General features: G+C 34.5%; 1 protein-coding gene across 1 annotated transcript in view; it reads right to left on the bottom strand.

The window, feature by feature from the left end:
• The window catches only part of Diaph3 (diaphanous related formin 3), a 446,709-nt gene that overhangs the window by 217,773 nt on the left and 216,562 nt on the right, over window positions 1-12,374 (bottom strand). The window contains exon 20 of the mRNA XM_042685827.1: window positions 10,383-10,484. Within this exon, the coding sequence (XP_042541761.1) occupies window positions 10,383-10,484 (102 nt within the window). The remainder of the gene's footprint in view (window positions 1-10,382; window positions 10,485-12,374) is intronic.

The following is a 12,374-nucleotide window of genomic DNA, read 5'->3' as shown; positions in this document are numbered from 1 at the left end:
AACTAGGTGTATGTCTCAAGTAGTAAGAGTGCCCATCAAGTACAAAGCCCTGACTTGAAATGCCTGTACTGCCTAATTTAAAAATAGGTCACTGAGAAAAATTGTGACAGATGTTTCTAAAAAATGGCAAATACTTCTACCCATTGTTCATGCATATGATATAAAACAAAAACAAAATTTTATACATTTTTTGTAACTAAAAAGGGGAGATCTTAATAGGTCAGAGTTAAAATTTCAAACTCTTGGAGAAACTTACTCCTGTTAGCAACTCAAAGAAATAGCATACTATTCAGATCATGCTGTGTTTTTAGTAGTTCTAATAAATTAAAGAATTGTAGAGTTATTTCATACAACTGACATTCTACTAATTTCAAGGGAACAGGGGTAACAAAAGCTCACAGAGAATTCATTCAGTGCTCAATGCCACAAATCCTCCCACTCTGAAAAGAACCAAATTGGCAGTATGTGAGTGATCCTTTTCCACTTAATAGCAAGATTTGATATTATTATTTTGATGTAGACTTCAAGTAAATGAACTCAATCCTTTGACTAAATAAGAGTTTCAATCAAAGAGTGTACCTGTACATTTTGGCACTTTAGTTCATGATGCAAATGCTATATATTTAACTATTGTGATGGATTAGAAACTGTCCCACTTTCTTTCACTGCAGAAAGAGGACTAAGAGGCAAAAGTATTTTTTCTTTCTTTCCAGACACACAGTCTCATAACCACTAGATTCTTTCCCAAAATCCCTCATGAGCTACATACTCTAAGGAAGCCAAATAGCCCTCTCATCCCAACTCATACTTCGATTTTGAAACTAACTGCAATAGTGTCATATTATCAAATCAGCTTGCACAATTCCCTAGATCAGGGATTGCACTTTTCCTCAGAGAGGTGGTAACCAGCAGCAAACAAAACTTAGCTGCTGATGAGCCCTTCTCCAGGGAAAAGCCCCAGAAAAACAGGAAGGTATGCATATTTTGCCTTGCCCTTCACTGCCTCCTGTTGCTACTTTTCGAATTTACTTCCTTAGAGATCTCACACAGTCCCTTAGCAATTTAAGGGCCACCTGTATGCTACTAGCTCCAAAATTTTCACCTCTTGCTCTGAATTCCCAGGTTATACCCCAAGTGAATACAATGTATGTCCACCTGGATGTCTATAGACACCTCTATGTGATTGTTTTCTCCCAGAATCTGTTCTTTAGGCAAGCCTTTCTTTTGCCTCTTACAGATGGGAACTCTTCTACTTGCATACATGAACTACCACCTGGAGGGCTATCCTAGATTCCTTTTACATCCTAATTTGGTCTTAAAAAACCCTCTCCCCAAGAATTGGACTTCTCACCAGTGACAATGCCATAGAGCCTTGTCAAGGAATCACAGATTCTCACCTTATAATGAGATCACTGAAATAGCATGTTAACTGATCATTGGCTTCAATTATCTTCCCCACCTCACAATCTGTTTCCTTACCCTGCTGCCAGAACAATAATCCTAAAGCATCAATCTGATCATTTGAATCCTTTGTGTTAAAACTCACCAACAGTTTTTCTTAGAAGAAAATCCAGCAGCTTGACACTATGGCCTGTCTAATGGCATCACCTACCACCTACTGGTGGTTTCTAATGCTTATATATGATTGTTCAAAATAAACATGTATCTTTCTGAAGTCATTCAGGCTTCTGTTGAAAAATTACCTCCTCATGAAGGCCTTCAGAGTCACCCTAGTCAAAGCTAGTTACACTATACTGCTTTCATTCATCTATTTCTTTAGAGCATATACTACTTTCTGATACATTACATTTTGATTTATGTACATTTTGTCACTATGCCAAACTAAAAGATAAGAATTAAGAGATGGGCTCATTGAAAAAAAAATCATAGCCTAAAGACATTTCTAGCATACAGATGATCGATAAATACATATCAAATAAATAAAAGATGAACTGATGATGTACAATCAAGGAGGCAAGGTATTAACATACACAGTATCAGACAGATAATAGTGTAAATAGTACAAGTGCCAAATAACCTCAAGGTTATTTCCTCCAGGAAACAGAGGTCCTTGTTATAACTAGAGAAAACATGTTGCTATTAGAAGCTACTTCTTCAGAATCATCAAAGGAGAGCTCAACTTAATATGAGGAAAGTTTATAATGAATCCAATCTACCAGTAGTGAAAGTAGTGAAAACTTAGAACCATTAAAACCTTCTAATACTCTGTGAAAGATATCTTATACATTACTTATATATGATACATATTATATATATATATATATATATATATATATATCTTTTCTGTGATATACCTTGTATATGTTATTTTGAGCTATTAAGTATACAAAGACAAAAGAAATGTAACCTTTTATGACTCTTGTTAACATGGGACTCTACAGTGTCACATGTTCAAAGAATTAGGAAAACATCTGATCTTCAGAGAAAAAAATAAGAATAAGGTAAAATATATCTTTCAGCTGACAGCTGATTTTAACTACTTAAATCCAAAACATATCAGTTGAATTAAAAGTTCAATTAGCACTGTTTTAACTTGGGTGGTTGAGTAAGATGGAAGGTAGAAACCAGATCAAAAGAAAAATTATAGAATGATTAAATGTCTGACTAATTTAAGCTAAAAATCAATTAATAATTCAAAGCACACTAAACTAATAAGCCTTAAACTAGGTGAGGGAAAACTCACCTACACTACTGGGCTTACATTAAGTTCTGGATCCTTTGAGAAGCATTTCAAGAATGTTGCCAACTAGGAGTTTAGAGATTGGGAGGATAATGGTTCAGTTAAGTCCAGTCAAAAAGTTCAGGAAACTCTATTCCAATCAATAGCAAGATACGGCAACCCTATGCTTCTCACCTTAGCTTTCTGAGAAGCTGCAAATTGGAGAATCAGAGTTCCAGGCCAAGCCAGGAAGAAAAGTTTACAAGACCGCTATATTTCTATTTAAAAAGTCAATCTTTGGTAGCATGTGCCTCTAATCACAGCTGTAGTGAAAAAGAATAAACAGGAGTATTATGGTCCTAACTAATCTAAACAAATGTGAAAATCTATCTAAAAACTAGACACAGCAAAAGGGGCTCTGGGACTTAAACACTTGACTAGCAAACATGAAAATCCGAGTAAATAATCCTAGTTGTGCCTACCATACCCAGAAAAGAATAAAAAATAGAATACTGGATGCTAAAAGCTGTAACTGAAATGCAAGTCTAAGAGGATGGTAGACTTAATGGCAGACTAGACTTTGTATTCATAGCAAAACTCTGTCTCAACACATTTCAAAGTCTTGAACTATTTCCTAAAAAACAAAAAATAAAATAAAAAAATAATAAATTAAAATAAAGACAAATTTTATAAGTTTACAACAGCAATATGATTTGTGCAAATTAATCATGTCAATGTATTGAACATAGAGAATAATGTAATGAAGGCAGGTCCATTACTGCCCCTAGGGTGAGCAAACAAAAGTCCACCATAGATATTCACATCTGAATCCTCAATGCTTTTGAGTATGTTGCCTTGTCAAGACCTGATAGAAGTGACACTCTTAAAAAAAGGGAAGTGGCTACTTTAAATTAGCTAGGAAAGTCCAAAGTAATCTTTTTAGAAGGAAGCAGGGGACCAGAGGAGGAGCTGAAAAGACAACAGTAGATGCATAAGTGATGTTGGCAATGAGACAGGAAGGTGGCAGCGTCTAGAAGCTGGAAAAGCCCAGGAAACAACTCCCCATTCTCTTAGAGCCCTCAATGGGAATGTAACTGTGCTAATCCACTCTAGACTTTTCATCTCTATCCAGAGTAAAAACATAAGAAGCATAAGTTGTTTGAAGTCACTAAGTTTGTGGTGGAAAATAAGAAACGAACTCTTGTGGGAAAATGATCATATAGCGAGTGAAAGGCAAATCCAAGACTAAAACCTGGGCCATGTTCATACCTATTATATTACCACTAAATACATACACACAGGTGTTTGCAGGATTATTTTTCAACAGAACATTAAGTGGAGGGCACGTAATCATCCTAAATTAAGAGCATAATTATCAAAGAAAAGGTCACAGTATGAGTTAGGAAATGGTATTCAAAAATTTAAAAACAGTACAATATGAAAAAACTCACAGACACCATTAAACATAAGCTAGTATAACTGTTGGGAATGACAATTTTTGTGAAATAAAGTTGGGTGGTGAAAAGCAAGGGACAGTCCATTTTATTCAATATATTTTTCTGGATATTTTCCACGAGTATTATGGTATATTTTTAAAGAGGGAATTTTTAATGTAAAGAGATGTACATGAACTTCCTGAAACATTTCTTTTCACTTAAAAAATAAAAATAATAAAAAAAGAGGCTCGAAGGCACAAAGTTTAAAAGCCCTGCCCTACAGTGACACCAAATGGTAACAGATCAAAGTACAGTACAGGAATAGGACGTTTGCTCCATTCAATCATCCTATAAACATATGATTCCCTTTTAAGAACAGGCAGATTAGCAGAATTAAATGATATGAAGACAAATACTTTAAAAACCTACAATTTTTAATCAGAGAACAGTCTAGTATATCAAGCTTCAAATGCAAATTTTTAGGCCTCCTTCCAATCTTCAGCTAATCTTTTGATCCCATTGAATATTTACATAAATCATTTCTCATGCAGTTAAAAACATTCTCCTGTAAACACAGTCACTTTACCTACTGGCTTATTGATCAAAGACCCAGGCAAATATTAAGATGCAGTTATTCAAATAACCTGGAGCCAGGTGTTACTCCATGGAAACCAGTTGGTAAGCAGGAAATATTTTGCTGGGAATGGAGAGGTATGGGGAATGAAACAGGAAAGAAGAAATCTGAGAGAAGATATATCTGACTTATTAGTGACTGTTTTGTAGGAAATACATTTACATTTTTTCAGTTGGAAGCCGCTACAGGTGAGCAGAACAGGAAGACATCACAAATATAACCTAATTTTGTAATAAGATTTTTTTAAACTTGACTGTCTAGCTAAGAAGAATATTTCAAATTAAGGGTATCAGTCAATATTTGGTGTTCTCTACCAGAATTTAAACCAACAAATACAGCACGTAAATTTGTCTTACTCATTACAACTCAATACAAAACTTTACAAATATGAGTCAGCAACCAGATGATTCTAAAATGTTATTTGGCGATAACCTTTAGTGCCTTAGCATTAAATGATAGCTAGTTCAAAATTTTTTCATGTGTTATTTTCCATGTATCAAAATCTCCTAGAAAACAGATAGCATGTAAATAGCTGGGTGCCGGTGGTTTATGTCTGTAATCCTAGCTATACAGGAGGCTGAGATCTGAGGTTCACAGTTTGAAGCCAGCCAGGGGAAGAAAAGTTCCCACGAGATTATTTACAATTAACCACTCAAAAACCAGAAGTAGCACTGTGGCTCAAGTGGTAGAGTGCTAACCTTGAACACAAAAAGGCTCAGGAACAGTGTCCAGGCCTTGAGTTCAAGCCCCTAAACAGATCAAAAGCAAATGTAAATAATGTAAATATAAGATCAGCTACAAAAGTAAGTAGAAAATATTAATCAGCTATAAAGCTCTGAATCAATCTTACTGGATATTAATTCCATATTTCAAATGTTAATGACATAAAAATGACAAATGTTTTGGGTAGTGAATATGCTTACTACTTAAATTTGTACATACATATCAAAACATCACATAGGGCAGCAGTACTATGTACAATTATGTGTCAATCAAAAAATAAAATTAATACTAGCCAGAGTCAGAGATTTTGGTTTGAGACCACCCCAGGCATACAAGTTTGTGTGACTCTATCTTACTCAATAGGAACAGGCCTGTTACACCAGTTGTAAGGAGAGTAGAATGGCTAAGCACAATGCATACCTGATATATCTATAGACACAGGGGGCTGGGAAGGTGGCTCAGTGGTAGAGTGCTTGCCTTGCATGCATGAGGCCCTGCGTTCGATTCCTCAGCACCACATAAACAAAAAGAAAAAAGCCGGAAGTGGCACTGTGGCTCAAGTGGTAGAGTGCTAGCCTTGAGCTGAAGAGCTGAGGGACAGCGCCCAGGCCCAGAGTTCAGGCCCCAAGACCGGACCCCCCCTTCCCCCCCCCCAAAAAAAAAAAAACAATACAGACACAGGGAAACATGAGTAGGCAGATCACACTTCAGGCCAACTTGGGCATAAAGCAAGATTTTATCTCAAAAGTAACTCAGCCACAAAAGGGCTGAAGGTTTGACTAAAGTATAAATGAAAGAGTACTTCACAAGTATAAAACCCTGAGTTGAATTTAATCCAAAATTGTTTTATTTCTTCAAATTAAAGCATAAAATTAACCTTAAAATTTTAGAATTAAGAATGTAACTCAGTGATCTAGCTTAACATGTGTGCCACACTGGGATCAAGCTCAAGCAACATCAAAAATGTTTTGTTTTGTTTTGGTTTTTGGTTGGTCATGGGCTTGAACTCTGGGCCTGGGGGCTGCCCCTCAGCTCTTTAGCTCAAGGCTAGCACTCTACCACTTGAGCCACATTGCTATTTCTGGTTTTCTGGTGGTTTATTAGAGATAAGAGTCTCACAGACTTTCCTGACCAGGCTGGCTTTGAAACACAATCCTCAGATCTCAGCCTCCTGAGTAGCTAGGACTACAGGTGTGAGCCACTGGTGCCTGGCTGATTTCATTTTTTTAATGAAAAAAGTTACTGCAATAAGTTCCATCACATCACAATATACCACACACTATGGTGTATAGAACACATCGAAAGAGGTTCAAAATCAAAGGGCCCATATCTACTCATAAAAATGTTGAGGGCTAATTAATTTGGGAAGGTATCTTAGAATTCAGATTAAGTAGAAATATCAGTTGGACAACTATACTATTAGTGTAAAAATATCCATATCTACTACACATACTTTAAAATTGAGTTCGAAAAACATAGTATCAGCATTAAAGCTTTTTTTTTCCAATTCAAGTGAGAATTAAATGCAGATATGAAAATGGAAGAAATTTGGAGAAAACAAGTGGTTTAGTGATTGAAAGAAATCTTCAAGGACATATAATCTAGTGGTAATTTATATATATATATAAATATATGCATATATGTCTATATATTTCAAATAGCAATAGATATTATATTAATGTTAGCAAAAAGATCAAGATGAGATTACAAGTGCTATTTCTGATAAATCCATATATCATACTCGAAGCACATGGAGCCCTGGAAAGTTGTAGCCACAATAAAATAAAAACTTTCCTGCCGGGCGCTGGTGGCTCACACCTGTAATCCTAGCTACTCAGGAGGCTGAGATCTGAGGATCGCGGTTCAAAGCCACCCCGGACAGGAGAGACCGTGAGACTCCTATCTCCAATAAACCACTAGAAAACCGGAAGTGGCGCTGTAGCTCAAGTGGTAGAGCGCTCGCCTTGAGCTGAAGAGCTGAGGGACATCGCCCAAGCCCAGACAAAAAAAAAAAACTTTCCTAACTCTTTATATTATTTTTCAAACATTCTAATGGGTCTTTAACTGATATTGGTTACTACTATTTTTGATGCATTATTCATGAGCACTTCCTTTCAATCAAAGAAAAGATAATACAAAGTAACATCCATGTCTTGATAACTTGTTATCTTGTTTATTGTATTGTTTTACATATTCTTGTAGCTAATCAAAATTTGTTATGAGCAACTTCAGTGAATCAGTACATCATCCCAAGGTTGGGTGTATACTTAAGTAGAACACATTATTTTTTTTTCTGAGAGATCTGTAATTGGTCTCAATCAAGTTAATTATTTACCTTAATCGTATAAGAGGAAAAAGTTAAACTCACTGTCAAGTAACAACTAGGTTTTTAAGCAACTTTCATAAGCCTGAGAATGCAAGAAATCCCAGTAAGTCTACAGAAGCTGAAGCTGAAATAGAGCTGAGGGCACAGGTATCCACGATGAAAAATAAAGGCAAAATCAAGTTGTAACCCTATCATGGACTATAGCACTTAGAACTTAGTCTTCTAATTTTATTTTGTTTGGTAACTGTGACTCCCTTTTGATTTGTTTCAGAAAGAAATCAGTTAGTACTTTATATCTAGACTATTTTTTTTTTAATGTGGGTGTTTAAGGCATGATAAAAGTCTTATAGGAAGGTGAAGTTCAGGTCACCTAAAATTAAATGCCCATCATTCAGGCAAACAATTTTTAGGAGGTCATTACTAAAAACTAAAACATTATGGGAATATTATAAAAGTACCCATGGCAATGAAGTCAACCTCTTAACATCATCAGACTATTAATAACTATGTTATTAATACAATGTTAATATGCTAGGAACAATGCTACTTAATAAGTCGGCAAAAGTAAAATGTAACCAAGTAACAAAACTGAAATAGCAAAACTATCCTATGGTTCCACACACTTTGCACAATATACTTTTGCTAAATTACAAGGGATTGTTTGGCACTTTAAAAAGGCCTATCTTTCTGGAGAGATGGGGGAGAACAGTATGATGGACGGAAAGGAGTTGAAAAGTTGGGGAGCCAGACAAGGAATGATTTAAAGATAAAGTAACAAAATATATAAAGATCTCCCTTTTTATTAACACTAGTTGCTAATTCTACACCTACTTGAACTTAAAACATGTTCAAGAACATTCATAATCAGTAAATGACGAACATTGTTATTACTAAGCATTGTTTTTTATTCACCTTTGTAGTTAGCTGTGGCCTACTGTGCAATATGTAAATGAAGGTCAGGTATGAAAAGGTATGTCCTGAAATGGAAATGGTCCATCTCTATATTCAAGTTCAAACTGTAACCTCAAGCTTAAGATTCTGGGAACACAGCTCACAGCTTTTCAACTTTGAAGTCTTAAACTACTCATAAATCCCAGCTTTTTAGTTATGAATTATATATAGTTTTTAAAGAGGATATAACAAGTGTTTTTTACAAACTACAACTACAAGATCTTTTAATCTCAATCATTTAAGAATGACAAGAACACAGGAATCGGTTTAAAACTTTTCCGTGACGATACGCAACACATTAAGTGACTTGTTAAATAAACATGTTCGTATAACCTTGCAAGTGTTTCAAATTTAATGCAAATTGGAAAAAATTTAAATTCTATTTTACATATTATTTTAACTAAGAATTCAAAAGAAATGGAAAAAAGTCACACTAGAACCTGTGGTAAAAAATGTAATAAATTTCTCCTTTGTTCCCCTATTTTTACATTGATTTATCTTTCTATTGATACTCTACTTGACAGCAAGTAGAAAGATAAAGTGACAAAGCATTGTTAGGTAAAGCGAACAAGGAAAGATAGAGAGTTAGGGAGGTAGGAAAGAAGTTACCTGGAGAATTGGTGTAAAAAGTGTCATTGTAGGTTTTTTTAATGAGAAATTTTCATAATAAAAATTATAAGACTATGAGAATCAGACAAGATCCCCATCTTTTTTTTGTGCTCTATGTTTGCACTTTGAACTTTATAGGTAAGGGAGGTTATCAGGGCCACCATACAATGTAAGAAGGAGATTTAAGAACAAAGCACTATAACATGCAAATCATGGAATATAAAAGGACACAATAAACTAGCCAATCTTAATTTTCAAAATCTTACCAAAGGCAATTTTATCCTGGCCAAGTAGGAGGAGCAATTTAATTGGAAGATGATTGGAGAAAGTAAATAATTTTATTTTAAACATCACTACTTCAAAGTATTATAAGACTAATTTAACCAATCTAAAAATAATCATCTAATGATTAAAAAAAAAAAAAAAACAAGGGAAAAATCTTGTTAAAAGTCTTAATTTGAAGTAGAAATGCAGATAAAATGTACCACTGACAAGTCTTTTCACCTCTTTAGACTCCAAATCCATAAAACAGGAGGGTAGAACTAGATTATCAAAGTTCCGTGCAGATTTGTTTAATGCATTCATTTTTCACCCTCACTGCCAAGAAAGACCATAGTTCTAATTTCACACTCAAAACCATGAGAAAAACTCAAGTGAGTGATTAAAATGAGAAATTGAAGCTACTCATAATATGTTGGAATGCTTAGTTTGAGAATAAATCACAAGTGTATCTTATTCATCAACAGTACAGTTTCTATTTTTATGATATGAAATAACGAATATAAAGAATTATATAGACACTTTTCAAAAGCCCCTGGGGTTCCATTTAAGGCCAAAACTTTAATATAGTATATTAAATCTAGATAATTTCTCACAAATATTTTTAGGTTAACAAAAAGCACATTGAACATTAAGTTTCATTGAATTAACAGTGCTACGGAAAACTTTCCCATTTTCCTTCACTTGCTTCCACAGTACAGAACCTCCCCAGTAACTGAGAATTAACTGAAACTCAGTACTTACCACAACAGCAAACTGCTCAGGTTCACATAAGTTGTTAAAGTCATTCTGGAACTGAGACAATGAATTCAATTGTTCTTGTTCAGGAAGATGTTTTATTAAGTTCTAAAAATTAAAACCATGAGAAAGTCTTCTCATTAAATGTACCAATCAATTTTTGGAAAAATTGATAAACTATATAAGGAAACAAGTACAGAAGTTAGCCTTTTGGTTTTTTCTAGATTACTTCTCTTTATAGTAAGCTTTAAGGAACATTCCATGCATCCTCAAAGCAAACAATTTTCCTCTCTTTTATGCCAAAGTTATTAATGTGAAAATCAAGTATTACAGAATGTTTATTTGATTAGCTGATAATTAAGAAGGAAGAATTTAACCTATGCCAACAGAACAGATTTCTCACCAGAATAAATGTGATCCATTACATTTCAGCTTACGGAATTGAATGTCAGAAAATTTAGGCAAACTCAAACATATTTTCTCGCTTTATTCAGGGGAATAAAAGAACTGATCTTATTGCTACCAAAAGGCAAGGGAAATAATAGAAAGTAAGTCAATGGAATTTTCATGACAATGCACAGAAGATTTAGCTGATAGAGCTATTTGAATTTAAAAAAAAAACTGAAGATACCTTTAGAACAAAAACAGTTAAGTTTCAAAAAATTATAGACACAAGGTGACACATCTTGCAAATAAAATGCATATAAAGATACTTAGGAATATAATTACTAATGGGTATAGAAATCATGTTGTTGTTGTTTTGTTTTGGAGTTTGGTTTCCTGTGGCATGTACAACCTTTCCAAATGCACACTAAACCAACAACACAATCACTTCAAAAAATACCAGGGTAATACATATGTTTTCCAGATAGAATTTACATGATTAAACAATCCCTGGGAAAAATCAGCATAGATTCTCTGTTTAAAAATTTAACCAACCATAAGTCATATAACTAGTTAGTGTGTTGATAGCAAAATTAAAGAGTAAAACAAAGTGGTTGGTATTTACAATTCCAAGTTAAAACATCAGTGATTTTACACAAAGCCAATGTCAAGTGCAGATTATAATTAAGCTGACAGCATGCTATAACATATTTATTGGCAGAGAAATATCCCCAAAAGCATTATTAGCTTAAAATATTGTTAGAGGATATTATGGGTCAAAAATAGACCAAAGAACAAATTAATGACTCACTGTGTACCTTTGGACAAAATCTTGGTTGACTGGCCAAAACAAACAAAACAAAACAAAACAGCAGCAACTTAAGATAACTTCTAGAAAACATAGTAACCATTAATTCCAGCAAAGAGAATAAAAACAGCAACGGCATATGATTTTGCCATACAAATCAATTTTTCTTAGTGGAACTGTCTAAAAGAGCTAGAGTATTTATACCTTCTCTTAACCATTCTTTAAAAAAAAAATTGTTTTAGTACTGAAATTAGGGATCTTGTGCTTGGTCAGCTGCTGCTCTACTACTTGACTTTGTCACAATGACAGCTTGTTTTTTTGTTGGATATTTTAGAAAAGGAGCCTTTCAGCCAGCTTTGCAAGTGATCTTCTAGATCTCAGCCATGTAAGTGATTACAATTACAGATGTGAGCCATCAATCCATAGTTGCCTTTCTTTAACAGTCTTTTCCAAGGCCAATCAGATCTCTAAATATATTTTTGTTCACATATACTTAGATTTTTTTTGTTCACATATAGAACTTTTCACATATCTCATGTATATAGTTTGACCTTTTGTCAGAAATTTATCTTGATATCCCATTATTTTCATGTTTCAAAGTGAAACACAATGTGAATTGTCCTGATTTTGTGCATGCTCACGTGGTTTTCCCCTGCTCCACTCAGCGTTACTACTGCCAGAAGAACTGCCCATCACTACATTCATACATGATTCTGTTCTTGACTATAATTTATTCACCCTCCAAGTACCCTCAGCATCACATGCACACGTGAGCGCACACGCACGCGCGTGTGCGTGCGCACACA

The sequence above is a fragment of the Dipodomys spectabilis genome, unplaced genomic scaffold (genome assembly GCF_019054845.1).
Source record: "Dipodomys spectabilis isolate Male_0828 unplaced genomic scaffold, ASM1905484v1 ptg000095l, whole genome shotgun sequence".
NCBI classification, from domain to species: Eukaryota; Metazoa; Chordata; class Mammalia; order Rodentia; family Heteromyidae; genus Dipodomys; species Dipodomys spectabilis.
Note: the sequence above shows the minus strand (reverse complement) of the source record. Positions and strands in the feature narration are given on the sequence as shown.